General features: G+C 30.4%; 2 protein-coding genes across 6 annotated transcripts; one reads left to right on the forward strand and one right to left on the reverse strand.

Moving 5' to 3' along the window:
• The first annotated feature begins 16,793 nt into the window (after positions 1–16,793).
• LOC127257147 (uncharacterized protein At4g19900) lies at positions 16,794–21,593 on the forward strand. Of its 5 annotated transcripts, none has more exons than XR_007839946.1 (5): positions 16,794–18,265; positions 18,504–18,653; positions 19,306–19,461; positions 19,556–19,774; positions 20,525–20,667. XR_007839946.1 is itself a non-coding variant. In XM_051283484.1 (5 exons), exons 1-5 carry the CDS (start codon positions 17,067–17,069, stop codon positions 21,444–21,446), a joined length of 1,866 nt encoding a protein of 621 aa, XP_051139441.1. In that variant the 5' UTR covers positions 16,796–17,066; the 3' UTR covers positions 21,447–21,593. The 5 variants fall into 5 exon arrangements, 4 of the variants coding, with proteins under 4 accessions (XP_051139442.1, XP_051139443.1, XP_051139444.1 ...); XM_051283484.1 differs by lacking the exon at positions 19,556–19,774 and adding an exon at positions 21,260–21,593 and having other exon boundaries at positions 16,796–18,265; positions 19,306–19,440; positions 20,525–20,719; XM_051283485.1 differs by lacking the exon at positions 20,525–20,667 and having other exon boundaries at positions 19,556–20,518.
• An 813-nt stretch (positions 21,594–22,406) lies between these two features.
• LOC127257269 (uncharacterized) lies at positions 22,407–24,145 on the reverse strand. The gene is made up of 4 exons (XM_051283652.1): positions 23,642–24,145; positions 23,358–23,557; positions 23,049–23,255; positions 22,407–22,948 (listed from the first exon to the last, which is right to left on the reverse strand). The coding sequence occupies exons 1-2, from the start codon at positions 24,143–24,145 to the stop codon at positions 23,444–23,446; spliced, it is 618 nt and encodes a 205-aa protein (XP_051139609.1). The 3' UTR covers positions 22,407–22,948; positions 23,049–23,255; positions 23,358–23,443.
• Between the last annotated feature and the right edge of the window lie 2,338 nt (positions 24,146–26,483).

Genomic DNA, 26,483 nt, shown 5'->3' on the forward strand with positions numbered 1-26,483 from the left:
CATTAAACATATATATATATATATTGGACTAAATAATTAAATTATAATAATACACTGAGATAATACAATGCAGCAAAATCTGAATTTGCAAGCATCACAGAAATTTTGATGAATTAATTAAGCATTCAATTAGGGTGTGTTTGTTTGGGGGATTGGATTTTAAATACACTGTTCATCTCATAGTTTTTTCCTAAAAATATCAAATCAAACACTTATTTTTTATTTTTTATATTAAACTAAAAATCAATTTTTACATTCAAAACATCACATCAACAACTATTTATATCACATCATACAACTATTTAAATTCAAAAATTTTTACTATTCGAATCCCAACTCAAAATCCAAACCCCCAAACAAACACACCCTAAGGGTACCCAAAAAATCACTCCAAGTTCACATGCTCCAATTTGAAATCACTATTGAAAATAACCATAATGTCTATAGTTGAACTCTTGAAACACAACTATTGCGTACTCTGGATAATACGATTATTAGGTTCTTGCCGCAATCCCCTTCTGTTCCCTTTCTTTCTGGTTCTGTTTCTGTGAATCCATTACGGATACCAACTTTCGATCCTGTGTGAAGTCGGCAACATTGGATGACTTGGGGTGGTGAAGGGAGTGGCTGTGAATCTGAGGCTACCTGATCGTTTATTTATTTATGTTACTTATATTCTGTTTGTATACAATATATACCGTTATCCGCTAATCAAGTTCTCTGTGTGAGTTTTATAGTATTTACAGGATTCCCGAAGTTCCGAAGTTCAATTCGTGCAAAAAAAACCCAACAACAACACTGACTTTTCATGAATGATTAATCATTTCAAATATAAACAGGTGTAATATGTGTGTATTTTGAAATTTTAATATAAAAAAAAAAACAAAATAAATATTATCATAGCATATATTTTATTCAAAATATTAAATTTAACTATCATCCTGGATTTAAAAGAGAACATAAAATTAATACACAATATTAAATGTCGAGAGACTCAACCACCTCCTACAATTCCCCGGGATCGGGGCATATCTATCTGGGGCAAGGGGGGCTCCAAACCCACCCTCCCCCCACTCCATCCCACCCTTGATTTTTTATTTCCATTTTTTATTTTTATTATAATTTATATAATTTTTAAATAATATATAGTAAAATTATATAAAAATTTTGTTATACCAAAAATTTTGTTATGATCTAATATCATGTTGAATATTTTAGTACGGTAACAATATATAATTTGATATTTTTAGTATATACTAAAATAATTTTAATATTTTAGTATTCGACATATCGATATATACAAATAATTTAATATATTGATGCCAAAATTATTCTTTTAAATTTTAGTATTTTGGTATAAAATGGTATATATCAAGATACTGTATCTAAATTTCGGTATGGTATCAATAAATATATTTATCATACCGATTTTTTGGTATATTGAATTTTGAAAAAAAAAATTAAAGGAAAAAATAATCCGATATTTATTCGGATTCTGGTTCCGCCGCTGTCCCGGTCAATTTTGGAATTATCCAAAAACATTTGTACAACTTTTGTCTTCAACATTATTGGTAAGTTTGGCCTTTTGTACATTTTGTGTAGCTATTAATAGAATTATGATATTGGAAAAGCTGACTTTTGAACTATTTGTGATGGTTGAAATTTGAGGGTTTAATGTTGGTGTGTATATAAGTGGGGATGGTGGATAATTTCAGGACTTCTGATTTTTAATGAATAGATGAAGCTTTTATATACTCCGTCCCAATATAATAATTTTGTTTATTATTTTTGTCTATCTCAAAACAATAGTTTTATTTTTATAAATAATCATGTCACTGTAAAATTACCTTTACTTTTTCATTATTATTACACAATTGCTACTATTTTTTATACTAATACACTCACAAGGGCAAAAATGTCTTTTGCCCATACTTTTTACCCACTGTCAATGTAATATCAATATTCCTTAAATTTTGTATCAAATACAACCGAAACTATAGTTCTGGAATGAAGAAATATATATTATCTTATGAAAGGAATAAATATGTAATTAAGAGAGTGTTAATAATATAAAGGGAAAATATTTGGGAGAAACTTTTTATCTCGTGTGACTGTGGGGTTTATTTTATGATTGTGGGGTTTATTTTATTTATTTATTTTTTTAACGTGGAAATCTGCAGTCGTTATTGGACGAGTGAGCTCTGGGTAAATTCTAATTAAACCTAATAGTTTGCAAATTAGGTCTGACAAATCAAATCATATTAGGCAAATTATGTGTGACAAACAAGACTTAAAGATATCGTTAGTTTGAACCTATAACCTCAAAAGAGTTGAAGGCCCGACATTGTGTTTGTTTCTTTTTTTTTTCTTTTTATTTTTTTCTATGGGTTGGAATTTGTTTAATATGTGCATTTTTTGTGTAGGATTTTTTCTTTTTTTTTTATACTATGTGAAAATGTAAGTGTGGCTCTTTTAGGCTTTTCTATATTTTTTTTTTTATTATTAATATTATAGTGTTTGCTTTTCATTTGAAAAAAAAAAATTATAAGAAGAAAAAAACAGGGGTAGTGGAAATGATGATAAATAACCGTACTATATACCTAATATTACAAATATTTTTGCAATTTATAATATATTACGGAAATAGAATTACCTTTATATTATACAATAATAATAAGATTATTTTTCTTATTTTCTCTTAATTTATACTATATATCAAAATTACATTAATATTAAAAAATTTATCGTTCAAAAAATAACATGATACTTGTTTAAGAGACGGAATGAGGCCAACTATATTTACAAGCGAGATAATTGTCTTTTCAAAAATAACTTGCAGTTAGTCGATATTTTATAAAATTACAAAAAAATAAATTATTGAGATAGTTCATCGGCACAGTAATATAATACAACAAGATAAGTAAAAAAAAAATGTTGAAGGGTGTAATATATATATATATATATATATTCTAATTCTCATCTAAGATGAATTCATTCATGATAAAGAAATATGTTAGAAATTTGAATGCCAGTTGTAAACATTAAAAATATATGTTTAAAATCAATTAAATATCATGTATTTTGGAAGAAAATAAAATTCCAATAAAACAAATATATGGTATTTAATTATGCATATATGTTAATTTTTGTACAATAAATATCAATCATTAATGCAAAATCTGCTTAAAATGGAAGATATAGTACGAATATTACGTGCATAAATAGAGCCATAATAAATTTGGCGGCAAAATAAATTAATCTTGTCAATAAATGAAGTATATAAATTAATATCTTCCAAACAAGGCAATGATATAAAGATCTTGTCAATAAATGAAGTATATAAATTAATATCTTCCAAAAAAAAGGCAATGATATAAAGATTTTGGCGAGAAATGAAGGTGCATAATCAAACCCGTCAAAAAATGGAAAACGGCATCCGATGAAAAAGGAAATATTATAAAATCTTTCCATCCACGTGGCACTATCCGAAAAGGAAGCTAAGGCCACCCTCCCCTATAAATAGGAGCCTTGGCCAATTCATTTACACACCGAAGTTCATTTGAAGACTCGCGCAAGGGTAAATCTCTTTAGACTCTTTGCAATGTTCTTCATTGTTCTTCGTGTCATTCGAAGCGTTCTTCGTCGAAAAGTCACCGATGTGGACAAATGATCCAATATTGGTTGGCGAATCGATGAAGTTAACGTTCTTCGTCGTATGTCCGAGCCGAAGGAATGATTAAAGCTCTCAAAGCCATCGAGGAATCCATCAAAGCCAAGGAAGAGCGTCCAAAGTCGCTCCCAAAGCTTCAAGATGTTCGTCGCCTTCTTCATAAAAGGCGCAAACCAGGCCCTCTTCGATCCAAAAGTCAAAGGGACACGCCGCCAAAAGCGTTATAGAGCACCAAATCCCTCCCTCAAGGATCAAATTCCATCGGATCATCCAAATGAGACATCAATCCAAAGTCGACGATCAAAATCGCCAACATGGATACCAAAGTCCTTCAAAAGCCGGCGAAGTCAAACCGAAGACCAAAATCCCTTCGGATCAAAGAAGCCACCCAAATCCAAATTGGAAAAATGGATCGACCCGGAGAGAGAATCAAAGGATCCAAATAGAGAATAGGACCCGCATATATTAAATTAAATGTAATTTGTACGATTTTGTGTTTATAAAAAATATAACACAATTTTTTTTGTCTACACCAGTCATATGCATTTGGTTCTGAATTCATAAATGATGATGAACAATTATAATACAGAGAAAATAATGATTTTGAATCAATTTTTTTTCTTTTTTTTCAAATTAAAATGTTTTTTAGACAAGAGCGATGTGAACCAAATATGACTTGTGATTTTTCGATCTTCTATAGTATTCCTTTGCCTCCTTAACCTGGACATTGTGCGTATTACAAAAAAATAATATATTTGTAACGGAATTCCGTCCCTAAAGTTCACGTAGCTAACGTAATCCCATTCCTATTTTTGTCTCTAATGTCATTAGTAACGGAAAAAATAGATTTAGAGACAAAAAAATTTTGTTACAAAAATAATTTTTTCTTGTAGTGGCGGGTGACAATCGTTCAAGTAATTCCGATACTTCATCCTGACGCATGATTTCTTCAGATTTTCTCAATCTAGATCATGGTTCCTCGAGGCCTGCTAATGCTTGGATCTAGTGTTTTTCTTTTTATAATGTGGGAATCCGCAGCCGCTACCCGAAAGTGCGCACTGGGTAAACCTCCGACCGAACCTAATACCCTGCAAATCGGGCCCGACGGGAAAGTCTGGATGTAGTTTTATGTGTATGTTCTATGATAGATAGCCAAGAGGCCTCCTCATGGGTATAGACTTCAACATGGATCAAAAGAAAAAAAATTGGCTTCCCATGTTTAATACACTCCCTAAGTTCACTAACAATAACTCTACTAGAGAGTTATTATTAAACTACCACCTCAATCTTAAACTAGATTATGAGATTTTTATTTTTTTTTTATAATAAGACGTGAACCCGCTACTCGACGAGTGCGTTTTAGGTAAACCCTCCGACCGAACGTAATATCCTGCAAATTAGATCTGATAAGACAAGTCACAAAACTTTATTTAAGAGCATCTTCTTCGTTACTGTAATAATAGTCATTACCTTTAATAAGAAATAGAAGTATTATACATTTATTATTTTTCTCAAGAACGAATTACCTTAAAAAAATAATAAAAGACGATGAAATATTATCAAAAAAATTTGAAAATTTAAAATTTTAAAATTAACAGAAATTATTTATGAATATATGTAAAACTCATTAACTAATTACCACGTTTTATTTATCATAATATAAAATTATATATATGTTATTATATAATAAAAATATATAAAAATACTAAATTATTATGAGTCCTATAAAATAGTAATAATAATAGGTTGAAATAGATATAATATAGATGAGAGATAAAAAAAAAAAATTATAGGAAAAAGTAATAACTATAACAATGGTGAGGGTATGTTTGATATAGAGAAATAAGACGAGAAAAATAAAAATTACCTCATTTCTCATTCTCTAAATTCATTTTTCTATCACATACAGAGAAATACAGAGATATTTGTATATTGATGCAGTATATTTATTTTATATTTTTATTTTTATTATTATTTAATTTTATATTTATTAAATTATATTATTTCATTCTTATAAAATATCACATTTAATTTATTCTTCATATATTTTATTTTTTATTATTTTTTTTAAAAAAAATTATACTAAAATTTGATTTTACAAAATATTGTATATAATTTATTATTTAAAAAAATCACAAAAAATAATTTTTTTTTTATGGATTCTCACATGTTAAAATTTTTTATTGCTCGATTAATCATTTATTTTTGATCGATTCATTCAAATACATACAATTTTTTTACATTTCTCAATTGAATTCTCTATTTTAACGATAATTAATTCTCTTTTTGCTAAATTTATTTTTTCTGTAATTCCATTATCTATTCTCATTTTTCTCCAATTTTTTGTACCAAACGCCCTCAATCGAAAACCCCCCATGGTATCTATATATCTATATATATATATATATATATTTTGCTTTTGTTTTTCTAACTTAAATTATATATGTTCTCTATAGTTGTCATTGATTTCCATTACTAGTTTTACCATTATATAGGCACCTTAGGATTTTCATCAATAATAATGTTAAGATATCCAACACTAAAAGAAATTATCAATTTTGTAACGAGATTTTTTCGTTCCTAAATTCACTTTTTCTGTTACTAATGATATTAGAGACGGAATTAGAGATAAAATTACGTTAGCTACGTGAACTTTAGAAACGGAATTCCGTTACAAATATACTATTTGTTTTTTTTTTTAGTGCAAGTGCCTTGATGTTGTTATTATTATTATTATTATATTGAAGTATTATGGTGTATTCTTTTGATATTTTTAATGTGTCTGAGTGAAATAATTATATAATATTATATTTTTAAAAAAAATATATTGAAAAAAAAAAAAGAAGAAGAAGAGAGAGGCAACCCTTTTGTAATTGAGAAATAATAAAGTAAGAAATGGAAAACCTCTCAGTAATTTCTATATTATTGTAAAATACAAGAAGTCAAGGAGAAAAAATAATAATAATAAAAAAATAAACTAATGGTATTGTATGGAGAAGAGTAATTTGAAAGTAAATATTAGTAAAAGTTAGTATTTAATTCAACAAGCTGCCTCTCACGCATTTGAATTTGATTAAGGGTGTGTTTGTTTGGGGGATTGGATTGGATTTTTACTGTTCATCCAATTTTTTTCGTCCAAAAACATCAAATTAAACACCTATTTTTATTTTTTATATTATACTAAAAATCAATTTTACATTCAAACCATCACGTCAACATCAATTTATATCATATCATACGACTATTCAAATTCGAAATTTTTACTGTTCAAATCTCATTTCAAAATCCAAACCTCCAAACAAACTTAATGTCCACATGTAACACAAGAATTAGCTCACCTGTAAGTATTAATTGATTGAATATTTCTAACATTTGACCACAATAAATATATAAATAAATAAATAAATTAAATTCTAATATTCAAAGTCAAACTTGTTCGTATGCATGATGATCTTCAAACCATCTCCCTAGCTAACCATTACTACTAAGAAATTTCTGCTGCCTACGTTTGTTCCCCATTTTACACTCAAAATACACTATTTTGAAGGTATTGTTTTAAATACTCCCTCCGTCCCCGTAATAATTATTTTCGTAACAAAATATTTATTTTTTTTTCTTTTTTTTTTAGTAATTGTGTTATCTATCTAACATTACAAATATCTTTACAACTTACAATATATTATACAAATTTCATTACATTTATATCACAATCATACTAATAAGGTTATTTTAGTCATTTCTATTTTATTCATAATACATCACAATATAATATTAATATTTTTAAACTAAGTGCAAAAAGCAAATAGATACCTAGTTATGGATTGAGGGAGTATTTTTTTTTTGAGGTATTGTGGAAAATTCTCTGTTTACCCAACACATTTTCATTCATTTGTCATTATTTATTTTTATTAAACATCGTATTAAATATATTTTTTCTCTCACAATACATCAAATCAAATACTAATTTTTTATTTTTTATTTTTTTATTTTCAAACTTTCAAATTTCCAAATTTCTCTAAAAACTCATATCTAAACAAACTCTTACAGACTATATTTAGAATATAAAATTTTGGATGAGAAATGAAATTTTGATGTGATGTTTTAAATATAAAATATATTTTTAATATAAAATTTTAAATAAAAATAAATTTGGAACATGATATTTTTGGATTCTTATTTTATTTTTATTTTTTTAAATTTGTTGAATAATACAAAATTAAAATTTTAAATAAAGTAGACATTTGTTTGAGAAATGATTTTTTTTTTTTTTGAAAAGATTGTGTAGTTTAAGAATAACTATTTTTTTCATTTTTTTTATTTTTTTAGTTTTTTTAATTGGACCAAATAAAAAAATGAAAAAATAACAAATAAAATTTAAAATAAATTAAAAATAAGTTTTAAGAAATTTTAAAAAATGAAAAAAAAAAAAATCCACGAGTCCGCCAGGTCAGCGACACCTGGCGGACACGTCACCTCCGGCGAGCCACGCGGGCATCTCCGGTACCGGAGGACTAAAACAGCGAAAATTTTTCACTTATGAAACTAGTTTGCGACAGACTTTACTTACGGAACTAAAATAATAAGGGAGTCCAATTACGGGACTAAAAATACAGTTTACCCAATTTTTTTTGAATGCTTTTTTTATTAAAAGCTGAAGCAGAAATAGATTTTTGAGTCCTTAAAATTTCAATTTTCTTTATTTTGATTTGAGAACCTTTAACACATATAGGTTTTGTTATTGTTGAATGCATTTAGTACAATTAAATTGTATTTTGATTTTGATTTTGATTTCTTATATTATACTTTAAAATAAAATTTTAATTATATTAATAGTTTAAATGCATTATTAGTAAAGTATATTTAAGTTAACATCCGTATATGTCATTTTTGTTAAATTTGGCCGGTTAAAAAATAGTTTTAACTTTATTACATTCTAATATTTTTTTTAAAAAAAACACTTCATTTAATAAAAATTCATTCAAATACAAAATTAATTTGTTTGTTTTTTTAATTTCAAAGATATTTTAATACTGTTTAACTCGAACTGTTCCCATAAAAATATATTTTCTCCATCGACTCACAAAATATATATTTTTTTATTTTGAATTGTCTAATTACTAAGTAATTATATTTTTTTTTTTTTAGTAATTTTTTACAAATACCCTTACTTTACCACCATAGTTTACTTTTACACCAAAAAAAATAAGGTCAAAATTATCTTTACAATATTTTTCACTATAATTAAAATATTATTATTTTTAAAATTATGCACCAAAAAAATAAATGTACATCTTTAAAATGGACGAAAAAAAGTATTATTTTCTCCACACCAAACATAACATTACTATACAAACTCAAAATCAGACATCCAATTTCAAATCAAAACAAACAGCCAATATGGTTCTTCTATTGACTTCAAGTTCTCATATTTTTAATGCTTTTATATTTTAAAGTTAATCTAAACATACCCTTGATTTTTTTCTTTATTATTGTTATTATTATTAAGGGTATTTGTTTCATATAATATTTGATACGAACATATATATAAATTTTATTGCTAATTGTAAAATTGCATGGTAAAAAGTTGAAAAAACCAATGAAAAAAAATAATAATAATAAAACCTTATTTTTTACCAATCCAATTGATCAAGTTATCTGAAAAGAGAAAATAAATAAATACATCACAAACAACATCTATTTCAAAAAAAAAAAAAAAAAACATTAAGGAAAAAAAAGTAGAGAAAGAACTATACGAAGATGTGTTTTTTTACTGACAATTAGTTATTTTTAATAAAAATTATTGATATATTTTTTAATGAAAATATATTATTTTTGTTAATAAAATATTTTAAAAAATAAAAAAAAAAATTACTTTTGTCCCAACTTTCAATACAACCAAAATAAACTCAAGTTGTCCCGCAAGGGATTGTCTAGTGATTGGACATGTGACCGTGAGATCATTGGTTCAAACCTCCGACGCCTCAGGTCACCTACCACACATGGTTGCCTGTCGGGCGCAAATTTCAAATAAAAACTCTAATACCAAATAAATCGTACATTTTCTTTAAGAAAAAAACAAAAAAAAAAAACCATAAATATAAATATAATTTTCCAAAAATATTATAAAAAAACTACAATAATATAATACTCCCTCCCGTCCCAATAGAGTTGATTTATTTTTTTCATTTTCATCCGTCCCAAAACAATTGTCTTGTTTCTTAATTTATTTAGTAATCGTGGTCCCCATTTTATAAAAAAATTATTCATAATTTTTCAAACTACCATGATTATTACTCTAACATATTTTTTAAAATTATTCAAAAAGCAAATGTATTTTAGATTTTTACCGTCTACTTTATACTCATTTGTGTCCACTCCAAATAAGATATCTTTTTTGGGACGGAGGGAGTATATAATACATACACACGTAAGAATAAAAATACATAATAATAATAATAATAATAATAATAATAATAATAATAATAATAAAAACAACACACACAAAACATCATTCCAATAATATTTTTATAATTTTCCACATCTCACAACAAAAATATTTAAAACTATATTACATTCTATAGTTATTTTTTCGTTTAAAATGTTATATTAAACCTGTCTTATATTTTTTAGCAAAATATTAAATAAATATTCGATGCAAGTTGGTTTAATTTTGAGACCACAAGCAAACTAACTTTATGTACGTGTCTGAACAAACTATCATATGTTCGTAAAAGACAGAGCAAGTCAACCTATACTGTTTTGAATTGATCAGATGTTAGAATTTGACCTTACACATTTCTCTATCGACTAGCTTGTGCATGTTTGAATAATTAATAAATATTATATTCGTCTCACATTAGGTGTCTTGATTACTGTGGACATAAGAACTTAAGATAAGTATAATTAGTAGATAAATAAAAATTTATTAGTGAAAATAATTAACTTATAATATAAATCATTATAAATTAAGATTAAGATAACTAATTAGTTTAATTAATATAAAATTAAATTAAATGAGAAAATTTAAAATAAAATTAAGATGGGTAATCATTTTCCTTTTTGGAAAAATGACATGAGATGTGGGACGGACAGAAACGGCAACATGGACATGGTAAGTGGGACGGAGGGAGTAATACTCCACATTTACAATATTAATATAAATATATTTATTCAATATGGACTTGGTGTTGATTCATTATTTAATTTCCACACCATAGAATTCAAAGCACTCCTTTTCAGAATTCCAATTCAACACTTCCCATAACTCATCAATCCATTCATTCATTCTATAAATAAGCTGCAAAACCCTAACTGGACTTCCACACAATTATACAATTCCCTCCACCAAAACATTCATTTTAATATAATTTGAGACAATATATATATATATATATATTTTTTTTCAAGACAAGCTAAGCTTGAACAATTATTTGCAGCAATGGCAAAAGCTCTAAAAATCTCAACAGGGTTTTCGACTCTTTTTCTATTAATGCTGCTTAGTTCTTTCGCATTATCCGGCGAATCCCGTTTGCTTAAACCGGAGCCGAGGAATCTCAATTCCATCGAAAACGGTATCGTGAAAGTCTTGAACAATTTGTACCTTCAAGCTGTGAAAACTGGAGGCAACGGCGCGCATTCAGCAATCGACGTGTTAACACTCGAAGGAATCAAGAAATCCGGCCCTAGCCCCGGCGCCGGACATTAGGGTTGTGTTCTTTTGTGGGTTTTACTATAGGTTTTTGCTATTCAAATTCTTTTTTTCGTCCAAAAATATCACATCAATTAAACAATTACTTTTTTTTATATATTATACTATAAATTTATTTTACATTCAAAACATCACATCAAACAATTATTCAAATTCAACTTTTTACTATTCAAAAATCCAAACCCACAAACAAACACACCCTAGATCTCTGCTCCTAATTTTCCACTTAATTCCTTCTATAGGTTTAATTTTATTTTCCTTCATTTGTTTTATTTTAGAATTATCATTTGTTATTCTTTGAAGGTTGATATACATAGTAACGAGACTAGTGTATATGGATGTATACTTGGATGATCAATAAAATTGCAGAATTCTGCTTTGTATATTGTAATAACCCTAAATGGGGTTTTATATCTTGACATATATATATATATATATATATAGTTTTCTATTTGTTTTATGTTGATTACATTTAGCTGCCTTAACTTTTATGTTTTGTCAAGTTCTTTGTGATTTACAAATGGAGGTAGATGGCTATAATGTTTTGCATGAGAATTATTTTGAATACGTTGACAAATAATAATAATAATAATAATAATAATAATAATAATAATAATAATGTATATTTAATTTGAGTTTCAAATTCATACTATTTAACTAATTCGGATCAACTTAGAGCTGTCATACTAAATTCAAGCCTATGGGCGAGTTGCCCTTGAAGTGTTTAGTCAGATTTGTTATTTCACGGGCGTGATTTTCTGTTCAAAATTATCAACGCAGTATCAAGACAGGGGTTCATTTATCCTATCCCAAATGTATTGTGCTCTTCTATACCGATCAATCACTATCCGTCATGTGTATTGGTCGGTATAGAAGGGGCATAATACATTGAGGGTAGGGTAACTGAACCCATCAGGAGGCGTCACCACCTTAGGTTGTCTTCCAAGATTGCGCATAAACCGGTCCACTATTTCCACTGCACGTGTTTTTCACATTTTAAAGGTATTAAAATCATCATATTTACGCTTAAGGGAATTTACACATACCTCCCTCCGAGACGAGAATGTCATAAATTTGTGTCATTATTTATGGTCATAGAACCGATTCCGTCCCGCATACTTTTCATCATGTAGAAAGTTTCATCTCTTTTTCCTTGAGCCACCACAATGGATCCCTTGGTTACCTTCCACGACTTAGTTTAAAACACTGTCGAGTAACCTGTCTCATCCAATTGTCCCATAAAAATCAGATTTTGTTTCAGACCTAAGACATATCTCATGTCATTTAGTCTCCGCTACACTCAATTCGGTTTTTGATTCAAACCATTCTCTTACCTACAATTTTCAGTGGCTGGTCATCTGCAATATAGCTCGACAACACCAAATTACCTGCGATATAGGATTTCATGATTCCTGAATCACTGTATGAGTAGAATGAAGCTCCTGAGTTCAAGATTTATGACTCCATTGGACGGCTGACGCTCAAAATCAGTGCATCAGATAGCTCATTCTCTGCATTTGCTGAAGCCTGATCCTTCTCCAATGCCCTGCACTGTCATTCTTTTTTGTTGCAGTTCCAATATACCACCTGACTTGCATTTTTTTTCCCTTGTTCTTCGGCTTCGACTTTGACTATTCTTGATCTTGACTCATTCCCTTCGCCTCAGATCTACCCCTATTTTCGACACTAATGGCAGATCCAAATCCAAATTCAGTATTCTTACCCAAATTTCTTCGGATCTCCTCACTCAATATTAGATCTCTTACTGCATCAAACTTCATCATCTTTTTCCCTAAAAAAGCTCTACTCAAGGTTGTTACTATTGAATCTCAACTATCCGGAAAAGACAATAGTAGAATTACGGTTTGATCTTTGAATTGAATTCAAGATTCACAGACCGCAATTGCGCAGTGATCAGGTTGAATTCATTCAGATGTACAACAACATGAGTCTCTTCAACCATCCTCAACTTGAACAGTTTTTGCATCAAGTAAACCTTGTTTGCAGCAAATGATTTTTTGTGCATATCCTGACATGATTCTTAAAATCTCTAGTGTCAATTCTGCATGAACCATGTGAAACAAGACATTTTCCAAAAGGGTTAGTCGAACCATACTCATGGCCTTCCTTTCGATCTTTTTGTATTCAGATTCATTCATGTCTTCAGATTTCTCTTTCAATGTTGCATCTAGATATTTACCATACAGGTAATCTTCTATCTACATCTTTTAGAAACTGAAGTTCATTCCATCGAATACTTTGACTCTCACAAACGATCACCAATCTTGACTCCCACAAAAGAACCTAAGACTCTGATACTACTTATTATGAAAAAACTCAGGAAATCAAGAAAAGACGAATAAGAACACAAGAATTTGATTACCTAGTTCGATCATAATGACTTACGTCGGGGGTGCTGCCAAGCCAGGAATTTTACAATAAAATACGCAGACACTTGTTAAATGAGAATACATGAATATTTATAGTTTAGCAAACCCTAGGACCATGTCAATCATATTTCTAAATTTATGATATAATATCCAAATTTTATGATATAATAGAGTTTTATATCTCAATAATTATAAATAAGTTCTTATAATTGAATAGAGAATTTTAATTTCGTATTTCAATAATCAAAAATTTAAATTACTATTCCAATTTTAAATTAAAACTGAACAAACTTCCAAGTCTATATTTAGGCAGGCCACACACATTAATTCGATGGGCTTAATATGTTTTGACAACTCGAATTATTCCGTTTTTTTTTTTTTAATAAAACAAATAGCATTCATTACAAAATTTATTTATTCTATTAAATATATATATATGTTTTCAAATGTTACAATTCATTTTAACAACATATAATGAAAGATTAATGCCTTACCTACTTAAATACTTGAATTGGATGAAGTCCTTAATAAAAAAATTTAAAATAAAATAAAAAAGTTGATTTGGATTTGTAAATAAAGTTGGAATTATTCAACTTTATTCCCCAAAATATCATATAGATATATATATATATATGTCTATTATTGTGTTAATTTCTTAAAAAAAAGGCTGAATGTCTATTTGTTATATTGGTGCTATAGAAAAATATGTTTCATAATTAATATGTCTGGTGATTAAGACTGGCCCTGGCCAGGTGAGTCCCCATATAAATAAGGGGTTCATGTATTTATGTTATATATATATATAGATAGATAGAGTCGCTCTTGAGTCGCTCTTGACTTTTGAGTGTTCAGAATTAAATATAAATAGGAGTTTCTAAATATGTATAAATAATATTTTTTATTTATAAGAAATATTTAAATAATTAAATAAAATATTTTTTATAATTTTTTAAATATAAAAATAGTATTAGAAAAATTTCACAATTTTATATCCTACGAATTAGAATCCAACCTCACCATTTCAAAGTAACTTAATACCACAAAACTACATTCCTTTTTAATTTAAAGCAAATAAAATAAGTTCTATATATAATAAGTATACCTTATCGCTCGAGCTCAGAGCCGACCTGTATATATATAATTTTTATATATAAAACTTATTTGATATATATTAATATAAAAAAAATATGATTTGATAGCATGGGGTGATCCATATTAGAAAAATATATATTTTTTATTATATATAAAAAAAGATATTAGTTTTTATATATATTTAGGAGTCCTTACTTTTTGTAATCTACAAACGTGAGAAAATATTGTTTTTATTTAATTATTTATATTTTATTATATAAAAAAAATATTATTTTTATATATTTAGAGACTCTTATTTTTATTGCGTTCTAATTTTTCAAAAGTCTGGATCGACCATGTCAATGATTCATATAATTACTACATTCGTCCGGTTCTAAGGGTCTCATTTACTTTTTGTCTGTTGATATTTGAATATTAATTATTATATCAAAATATAGTACAAATTAAGAAAAAAAATATGCAAAAATATTTCTATTATAGTCTTATAATACTAATAAATGGGCATTTGTAAAAAAAAATTATACAAATATAAAGATAATTTTAATATCAAATATAATGATACAAAAGGTAAATGTGACCGTTAGAGGAGGACGGAGGAAACATATATTATGGTCTATACAAGTATATTTGGTGCTCTATAGAAATATATATTATGATCATGATATTATCTTGAGTATATTATATATTATGTTCTTTACTATATTACAAGCATCGAATGACTAAAAGTGCGAAAATTTATTATTTATGAAACTATTTTGAGATAGACTCCAATTGTAGAATTAAAATGATAAAAAATTTACTTATGAGACTAAAAAATAGTTCATGTTATTTATATGTCATATATCTATTTTTATTAAATATTTTACAATATCCAAAACTTTTTGAATCCATAAGGCTAGTGTGATTTGAGTTTTGGATTTAAATTTTATTATAATAAAATTTTGATCAATTGAAATAATTATTTAATACAACATAAATACATGTTAATATGATATTTAATAAGAATTAATTTTTAATATAATTATAAAAAATATTTAGCTTGATATATATCAAAATTCTTTTATAAATAATAAAAAATTAAATAGAAAATTATAAATAATTACAATTTAAAACACCTTCAAAAATATATTTAAATACAAATTAAATGAATGGGATTCTCGACAGGAATATATCTATATATATATTGCACGAAGAAAGATAAAAAATAAAAAATTTATTTAATTAATTTATACTTTTCCGCGTCCATTTTATACATAAGTTAGAGATAGCAATGAGTTCGGATAAATTCAAAATCTAACCAATTATTGAGGTATTGAGACATATATGTATAGGATCTTAAATATCTTAATAGGTCCAGATCAAATTTAAGGTATAAAGATAGACTCAACTCGGATCCGAACCCAATAAAATTAATATATTAATCATATTAAATATATTCTCGTTTTTAAAAAATTATAATAATATAATTATATTAAAATATTTTTTATGGTTTGATTTATTTATTTAGTACTAAACTTTAAACTGGCCGTGTTTTGGCAAAATTTTCAAGTTTTTATTATTTATCGAATTTTAACAAAAAATATAGAAAGAAAAATATATCTATTTTATATTTTATAGTAGGAAATTAAAAATTAATTTTATATTAAAAAAATTACATTAATTTTTATTTATATAGTATATTTTATAATTATTTAAATTTTAAAATTTTATTATTCAAATTCTAATATAAAATTTAAAATTCAAATAAACAAACACATTTTATTACTATATTTTTTAATAAAATACATTGGAGGAGTTGAGACTCGGATCTAACGATGAATTAATTCTTTAACACACTTAAAAATATATTTCGAGTTTGTCGGATTCCGAATATATTCGGGTCGAATTCGGGTTATCTGTACCGACCCTTACAAGACCATTACCATCTAGCGTGTTGAAAACCAGAAAAGCTCCGTTAAGCCCAGTCCAACGGCAGTGATGAATCCGGGCGGCGTGACGACGTGAACCAACGGAGGAATAATTGTCGGCGAGGGGCAATGGCGCCGCCTGAGCGTTTGCAAGCGAGCCAGAGCCTGCATCCTCCATTTCTCACGCCAAGATACTCTATGTTTCATGGTGTCTAGACTAGACTGATTTATTCAATTGCCATTCGCCTTAATTTTTCAGTTTCTGCATTCAATTGTGGAGCCACTCGGCGGCGCTTGGGATGCTCCGGCACCTCCGCGCGCGGCGGCGCCCGCGGTACGGCGCACACATCTGCGCTCTTATTGCTGCGCTTCTCCTCCTCCTTTCCGTTTCCCTTCTGTATAGCCGCCTCTCTTTCTTCACTTCGAATCTTTCACACCCCCTCCCTCTTCCACACGACAATTCTCTTTCCTTTAACCCTCTTCTCGACGATCTCGATTCCGACTCTCTAACCACCTCCCTTTCCAACGACGATCGCATCGACGAGCTTGATGATGCGATTCTAGATAGCAATAATGAGGAATTCCTTGCCGAGGAAGAAGACGAAGATGCTATTCAGAACCAGAACTCTGCTGTGACCTCCAATTACTTCTTCGACCCCGTGGGCGGCGTCGTTCGTAGATCTTTTAACCGACGCTCTATTGAAGAATGGGAAGATTATGTCCCCTTCAATTTGAAGCTCACCTCAGATTTAGGGTTTGGGAATAATGACTTGAAGCCAATTTTCGGATCGGACGATGTTTTGGTGGACGAGAAATTGCGGAAGAAATTTAGTGACGTGAAGAAAATCGAGGATGCGTTGCTGTTGAAGGGATCAGCATTGAGGGAAGGTTGGGGGGAGTGGTTCGATAAGAAGGGTGATTTCTTAAGGAGGGATCGGATGTTCAAGTCCAATGTTGAGGTTTTGAATCCTTTGAACAATCCGATTTTGCAAGATCCCGATGGAGCTGGATTGACAGGGTTGACAAGAGGCGATAAGTTATACCTCAAGGGTATCCTTAGCGAGTTTAAACAAACGCCATTCTTGATAAAGAAGCCGCTGACGACCTCCGAGTCCGAAATTGAGCTTCGAGGAAAGAAAGGAAACGATGAGGGTAAGGAACAGAGGATTGTGGAGAGAAAGACATTAGGTAGTGATCATATCAAAATGGTGAGGAAGAATGAGGGTTTGGAGAAAGCTTATTATGCTGATGGGAAGAGGTGGGGTTATTTCCCGGGATTGGATGGAAGTCTATCTTTTGGGAATTTTATGGATGCATTCTTCAGAAGGGGGAGGTGTAAAACGAGGATTTTCATGGTGTGGAATTCGCCGGCTTGGATGTTTGGTGTTCGGCAGCAGAGGGGACTGGAGAGTGTTCTATATCATCAGAGGGACGCCTGCGTGGTGGTATTTTCCGAGACTATGCAGCTTAATTTCTTCGATGGGTTTGTAAAAGATGGGTAATTTCCTATTCCATGTAGTGTGCTTTACATTTTCATTTGTTCTTCTTGTGTGCATATGGATATGTTGTGTCTTGGATGCATATAGGTTCTGACAGTTATATGACATAAATGTCTTTTGTTGTTAGCCTTCGGTGGTCTTTTTTTAACTTAATCCTGCTCTATTTCCTGTTTATGTTGTTCTACCTTTGATTCAGAACAAAGGGAACAAGTAAAAGGTTGTGTTTCCCTTGTCCAGGTACAAAGTAGCTATTGTCATGCCAAATCTTGATGAGCTGCTGAAAGACACACCGACACACGTATTTTCTTCTGTCTGGCATGAATGGAAGCAGACAAAACATTATCCTACGCACTACAGTGAACTTATTCGGCTTGCGGCTCTTTACAAGTAATCCATATAAATTTATACCTGAAGCTGTAATTGGTTATTCGAATTTCGAAAGTTGGAGAGTTAATTTATTTCACTTTTAATATAAGCTAAGTCGATGCTCTTGGTTAATATACTTACAGAAACTCTGTAGATGAGATTGCATTGGAAAGTGATTGGTGCATAGGCTAACCTAGACAACCATTCTCATTTTAATATTTATCTTTCTATGTCGGCACAATTTCACATACGCACAATTCATCAGGCCGGAGGTATTGTTTATAGTGGAGATAGATCTCCCATCTTACTGTATTTTTCTCTCTTTCATATGTTTGACATATCAATCGCACTTGCATTTCTATTTTAGTTAGACTTCAGAGGGAACATCACTAATTATCACTTCAGCTCGTTGAAGGTAGTATCTTCTACAGATACATTTTTATTGTATAAACTAACCTTTTACTACTTAGTATTCAGCACATATTATGGTTCTTAAGATAAAATTTATAGTAGATTCTCGAAAATGAAAGATTCCTATTTCTTTCATTGTGATGATTAGGTGAGCCCTTATTAAGTGCCAACTATAGATGGGAACTTGAAGCTTTGACATTTCATGCCGTCATGTATTGGCCAACTCCAGAAGCATTTGATCCATTTTGTTTGTGAACTGTAGATATGGTGGAATCTATCTGGATTCTGATGTTATTGTGTTGAAGCCGCTACCTCAGCTAAATAATACCGTCGGATATCAGGACAATCTTGCTGGAGAAACTTTGAACGGAGCTGTAATGGCATTTGACAAGTACAGGTACCTTAAAAGTTTTATAGGGTAAATTATACAACACCCTTTGCAATTTAGTAAAGATGCACACAATAACTCGTATTTTATTTATTGCTTAAAATCCCTTTCTGTTGAATTAAAGTATGTACAAAACACTTCGGCCGGAGGTTTACCCAGTGCGCACTTTCGGGTAGCGGCTGCGGGTTCCCACGTCAAAAAAAAAAAAAAAAAAGGTATGTACAAAACACGTCCCGTAAGGAATGGCCTGGTGGTGTAGGGGTTGGACTTGTGACCGTGAAGTCATGGGTTCAAACCCCCGACGCCTCAGGTTACCTGCCACACATGGTTCGCCCGGAATGTTGTAAGATGCTCATCCCATGCCTTGGTTAACTAATGTTAACTAATGTTGCACGTGCAAATTGAACATTATTTGAATTGCATACATGCTGATGGATTGTTGGATAACGTCTTCATACAACATAAGAGACAGTTGTCTCCACAACAATTTAAGCTTGCCTTTTGTTCTCATTGGCCAGCATTGTTGTGCTTGCAAATTGCAATGCATAATCTTTACTGACCAGTAAATGGAGGGGAAATCCGTTTTTTTTTTCTTTTTCTTTTTTGCTTTCGTACTTAATACTCAGAAGTTTAAATCAATACTTTATGTTATATAGGATGATCTGGTAGAATATCCTTCTGCACAATAGGATGCTGGATGCATGATATAAATTCTAAGATGTACAATTATATTTTTTAAAATATTGCGGAAGCCTCTTATTGATACATCAATGGGTGGATAGTCCTATAATCCTATGGTTTAGACTTTTGTGTGGCTGAAATAATGTTAAGGCCAGCACCAGCGAAATAATTGTATCCTGGTGATGATGAAATCACGTGATTTTGAACTGAATAATTCCTCCATCGAAGCTGGTGATGTCTTATTCAAATAGAACAGAAAGTTGGGATTTAGTGTTCAATGCTTGACTCTGTATGAAGCACTCTATTGGTTGAATTAAATGCAAACTGAATGGATTCATAGTTTTTATATATTTGACGAGATCCATACTTGCACAAACTTACAATAGAACTAAAGCTAATGATTTATGTGCAGTCCTCTTCTAATGGAGTGTTTGATAGAATTCTATGCAACATATGATGATGCTAAGCTGCTATGGAACGGCGCTGATCTTTTAACCAGGGTGGCCAAAAACATTTCAACCAATCATGTTAATTCTGTAACGAAATTCAAGCTCCAATTACAACCCTCTTCCATTTTCTTCCCCATTGACCACAAAAGTATTTCGAGGTAAGCTTCATAGATTAAATTTATGAGTAAACGTGGCAATGCATATCTATATTTTGAAATGTATTGGTAAAAGAATGAAATCTTGTTCCGGACAGTAGGTCAACAAAGAATATATCTCTACTGGTTCGATTCTTATATCGTATCCGCTATGCATAGTTGCAGTCATCTCTTGTGTTAAGTACCAATTTTAGAGATATTACCAAATCTTTATTTGACAAAAAGAATTCATAGTGTTTAATCCTTGATTGAAGTTGTCTTTGATGCTTTTTATGTAGTGTACTCTGTTTGTAAGAATTTGGTTCCACTTTATCGATGCAGCTTAATAAAACGAGCATGAAACCAGTTTTCTAGTCAAATTGAATAATTCGTGAACCTTTTTGCACCAAAAGGTATGAATTGAAAAGCCTCCATGTCATCGTTGTCTGATCATCAGAATCGCAAGGAAGAAACTGTGGTTTACATTGTGAGGGTGTCGATAGCCTCGAATGTGCATATTAGCATTCGGTCAGTGCTGTTTAAAATCTTAAAATTTGTTTGCAGGTACTTTGTTGCACCGGGAACCGAGGCCGAAAAGCTTGAAGAAGATGTGCTCTTCAACAAGATCTTGAAGGAGTCATTTACTTTTCACTTTTGGAACAGCTTAACCTCTGCTCTTATTCCCGAGCCCGATAGTCTTGTTTACCTGCTTCTTAATCGGTTCTGCATCTATTGCTCAGATCAATTATGATTATATGATTAATTATACAGATTAAATGAAATAGGAAATTTCATGATCAAAATTTGTTGCTTAATATTTATTCGTCAATCAATATGATAGATTTTGTTTATAAACAGCAGGGGCAGTAATTTTTAGTGCAAAATTTGTACGGTTATACACTTTGTTTGGGGTTGAGATTTCAACATTAAATTTTTTTTAATTGGAATAGTTGTATCATGTTATGTCAATCAATAAGCTGTGATGTGATGTTTTAAATATGAAATTTATTTTTAGTATTTATAAAAATAAAAAATGAATATTTTTGATTTAATATTTTTGGGAAAAAATGAGAATGAATAATATATAATTTGATCAAAATCGTTCAAACAAACACACGGTGAAGGATGGGAGATTGGAGATTTGTTCATTGCTGCAGCCGCCGGAAGGGTTTGCTACATTATTGGATGGAAATTTGATTTGAGTAGTTGATGTTTTTCCAGCCCAGCCTTCTATTATTATTATTATTATTATTATTATTATTAGATCATCTACAGCCATTACTTGTAGTAGCTACAGTAAAAATGCAAAAAAGTATATTATCTATATATTTTTCTTTTATAATTTTTTATATAATTTTTTATATTTATAAATGACGCCCCAGCTTTAATTTATTTTTACAATATAACCTATATATATAATTACACATTATATATCATTTTTCGAAAGATAAAATTATATATCACTTTTTTAAAAATATAAAATTTTACATTATTCTTAAAAAATAAAATAATATCACTTTCCAAAAAATAAAATTATACATTATTTTTTAAAAAATAAAATTACATCTCATTTTTCTAAAAAATAAAATTATACAATATACCAAAAAAAAATAAAAATACACAAACACCACAAAAACATCACACAAACTCCACTAAAAAAATGGAGTGGAGTGTACAGTGTTACTCCAAAAATAGAGGAATTTGGGCAATTAATTATAGTTATTGCAAAGACGCGCCATTTTCTTTGTGTTCCCTTGGCCGAAGGGATCGCATAAAGAATTACACTCCAACACCACCCAACTGATGTTATCCAACATGCAGAGATGCCAATGGAACCGTTGTGCACCGGAAAATTTATATATTGGCATCCAACTCGAATTTTGTCTATTATTGCGGCGATCTCCTTGCATATGGTCAATTACCCTTATTAATGGTCGGCTTTTTTTATCCTCTAGACGTTGGGTGATAGCCCATCGTTCACGGCTTTCTGAAAATCTAACAAAGCCACTAACACAATAATAACAGTATGTTTTATAATATTAACCGTAAAAATTTCAAATAAGATAATCACCAATACAAACCATGGGCACACACCCACAGCGCACCTGCAGGTTGTGCTGAAGCTGGTATTCAGTGTTGTATAAATATTGAAGGTATGCGTCAATCACCTCGCCTTTGATAGCTTCATCGAACAACAGTTCTAGCACCGAATCGGACGAGACAAACACGATGCCTGTCTGTCATACATTGTCCCTACAAAATGATAGCCGCAAACATAAAAAAAAAAAAAAAAAAAAAAAAAAAAAAATCACTTGAGAAAAATATAAGACGCCCTAGTTGTGAATAGCAATACCGGACGACGAAGGACACGAGAAATTGTCCAATAGTATTTGTCTCATCCTCATATAGTGTCCCTTTCCATACAATAGTTGTCATTATTTTGATATATCTCCCACTTTTTTACTTCATCGTTTGTTCTAGATGTAGCGTCTGAATCCCCATCCTCGCCGACAACAAATAGTTCTTGAACCAACAATGAAGATAATCATACCGTAGGTATCTGTATTTATTGTAGAAGTATTAATTCAAAATATCCGGGTATTTAAGAAACTATCCGAAGTACTTTAAGCCAGATGATTAATATTTGTATCAAACTACGTACTTGCTCATCTACAACATCGGCCATTGATTTTCCTTTAGCCCTCCCAGTTTTTCTGGCTCTCTTTATTCACGGTGTTGATATGGGTGTCACAAATTCAGCCTTTTTTTCTCTCTCTTCCGATCAGTACGTGCCATAACAACACGTACGATCGATGAATCCGCAGCCCCACTAAAAGTCTGACTGCCAGACTCATCGACCGGCTATGATTTCAACAGAGCAAATAATCATTAATTAGACGGACAACTACGACCAACAAAATGTACTTACTATATTAATTAACTTACCTTGACATCCAGAGACGCGATATACGGTACAATGACCATTAGTTGGTTAAAGTCTTGTATGCTACCGACGCCTTCATCGTCCGACTCGTTTATTGGATCAATCTGGCCCAAAAAGGTGTCCATTTTCTTTTTTGCTTTGCCGTTCAGTATTAACTCGTTCTTCCATTGCCTCGTCGAGATCCTCTTCAGCCTGTTTCTCCTCCTCCTTAGCCTACTTCTCCTCATCCTCGGCATGTTTCTCCCCCTCATCAGCCTGACTTCTCCTCCTCCTGGTCCCCCTCTGTTTGATCTTCTTTCATCCTCCTCCAATTGTTTCTCCTCTGTCTCCACATCCTTCCGCTCTGTTGTCTCATCCTCATACTCCGTGTCACCCTCGTCATTACTATCACTTTCATACTCCGTGTTATCATCGTCATCACCATCACCCTCATCCTCACATTGATCTTCACCGTCCTCCTCAACTACCCATTTGCAGCTTACGAGTAAGTTTCGCAATTGCAGCATCCTTTTTCCGTAACTCCACCTTCAACATCTCAATTTCTTGAGCTTCTTTCTACAAGTTATGTTAATCATATCATATAAGAAATTATTTTATTCATTTACAATGGTAACAACATTAAATAATACATTTACCTCTGAAGCATGGTATATTACTCAAACAAACTTCTCTTCGGTTCCTATTCGATAAAAGTCTTGAATATCCGTCCTTTTCAAGGATGATAATTCAGTCACTGCAGCAACCCTAAAGATCGGACCTATGTTGTTCATCCACTGAAAGAGCTGTGGTACCATTTTTACATTTTCTAGTTTTAAATAAAATATTTATTTTACATGCATCATCATAATATAAAAAATAAAAAATATATATTTAGTATTTTGGTTTGAGGTATTTTTTTCGTTCCAATTGAAATGACTCTTTTTATTTGTGATACGGTATTTAAGGTAATAGAGTTTAATTAGTTAATAATATTAATTAAGATATTATTTTATTATCTTTTATGTAATTAGTATTATCGTATTTTTAAAATAAGAATGAATATATATGATTAAAATAAATTTAAAATATATGTCTAAATATTTTAAATATTATATCTCAATAAAATATGTGCAATGTTAACTTTCAACCACTGCCAGGTTCGGAGCAAGTTATGGCTTATATTAAAAACCAGTTCCACCTCGGACCCGGACCCGGATCCGAATCCCGATTTTTAATAATTCTTAGATTAATATATATTTATATAATATAAATAACATTACGTATTTATTTTTAAAAATTTAAATATAAAATAGAATCATAATTTCTAAATCAAATTTGTTTAGTTTTTTCCTCAATTTGTTTCACAATCAGAACTACTGTCATCGTCTCGTCGGCCGCCGATGGCCATCACCAGGGATTACCGCCAATATTTGTTTTTTTTTTTGAACTAAAATTTTGCTTTGTTTGTCACCGACCACCATCATTGCAAACCACCGCCAATATTTTATTATTCTTGTTTTTTGAACTACAAATTTTTTGGTCTTTAACACTTATGTTGGGAATTTGTTTTCTTTAGGATCAATGACTCCGGTTCGTACAACTAAATATTGTAATTCTCACGGAGACAATTAGTAGGCTAGTTCAATAAATAAATAATAAAATCAAAATAATACTCCCTCCGTCCAACATACCATGTCCTCGTTACCGTTTCTAATTAATTATCTTAATCTTAATTTATAATTATTTAAAAATACCATTTATATAGTAACACAGAGGTAGTAATAAGAAAAGAGAATCAATGTTATAATATAACAAAATATCTGGCACTCAGATCACAGTTCACTTCGCGCCAAGTCGAAGCTTTCCAACGACACAACACACAACGGAGAGCAATTGAGAATTTCGACACCAAGTAACCCGCAGTCTCACAAAGGAGCAGAAAGAACACAAAGTCTAACCGGACATGAGAACCGACAAACTCTGGCAAACACTTAATAAAGAACACAGAGACTAACACAAAGATCGTACCAAGCGACTAATCTCGCTCTTGGCTCCTGCAGCCTTCAATCGATTCCCACACCAAAACCCACGAACACCAACCAATATTTACAGCTAAAAAGATAATGGGTAAACCTCAACCAAAGAGGTAACAACTATACCTTATCGAACAACCGGACGGACCGAGAAAGAAGGAGATAAACGCATCGAAAGTAGGAACCGGCGGGGATAATTCAAAATCAATAGCAGAAAGAAAGATAAGTTGGAACCCGATTCTGATTTGAAAGAACCTACAAAACACAATCAAGCTGGTTCGATTCGGTTCTAATTTGTATTGGGTCGGATATATTCTAATTTGTACCGGGTCGGATTAGGTCAAATCGGATGAAATTGCTCTGGTTCGAACTGAAATAAACTCAAATAGTTTTTTTTTTTAGTATTATATTATTAAAATAAAGGGGGAGTTGGATTTAAATCCCTGTCAGATAAATTCACTTACAGTTCAGTCCCTATTAAAAATGAATTAGTCTGCACTCCCTACTTTATGGATTAGGTATGTTATGGCTCCCCATTTGTATTTATCCCTCAATTATTGTTGTATACGCAATAAGTACTCGAAATAAGTTGATCAATACTTCAAATATTGTAATATATACCTACATTACTTCCCGCTCTACCCCCATTATAATCTTATCTACTTCTAGTTAAATATCGCGTACTTTTTTCGCGAATTAAAAAATAAATAAAAAAGAAAAAGATAGTTACCCACGATTTAACAGGGATTGATGAAGAAAATCTCTTATAACTTCTCTTACCACAATTTTAAACCCTACATCTCTCTTCTTCAGGAGAATCGACGCTCTTCAA

This window comes from Andrographis paniculata, unplaced genomic scaffold (genome assembly GCF_009805555.1).
Source record: "Andrographis paniculata isolate CXL003 unplaced genomic scaffold, ASM980555v1 Contig57END, whole genome shotgun sequence".
Classification (NCBI taxonomy): domain Eukaryota; kingdom Viridiplantae; phylum Streptophyta; class Magnoliopsida; order Lamiales; family Acanthaceae; genus Andrographis; species Andrographis paniculata.

What these genes read in the sequence shown, in the direction of transcription:
- LOC127257147 (XM_051283484.1), top strand. Translation starts at nt 17,067, where the DNA reads ATGCTCCGGCACCTCCGCGCGCGGCGGCGCCCGCGGTACGGCGCACAC. An exon ending in CGGCTTGCGGCTCTTTACAA is followed by an intron (nt 18,654 to 19,305) that starts GTAATCCATATA and finishes TGTGAACTGTAG; the next exon opens with ATATGGTGGAATCTATCTGG. An exon ending in ATGGCATTTGACAAGTACAG is followed by an intron (nt 19,441 to 20,524) that starts GTACCTTAAAAG and finishes ATTTATGTGCAG; the next exon opens with TCCTCTTCTAATGGAGTGTT.
- LOC127257269 (XM_051283652.1), bottom strand. Translation starts at nt 24,145, where the DNA reads ATGCTGCAATTGCGAAACTTACTCGTAAGCTGCAAATGGGTAGTTGAG. An exon ending in TCGCGTCTCTGGATGTCAAG is followed by an intron (nt 23,558 to 23,641) that starts GTAAGTTAATTA and finishes TTGAAATCATAG; the next exon opens with CCGGTCGATGAGTCTGGCAG.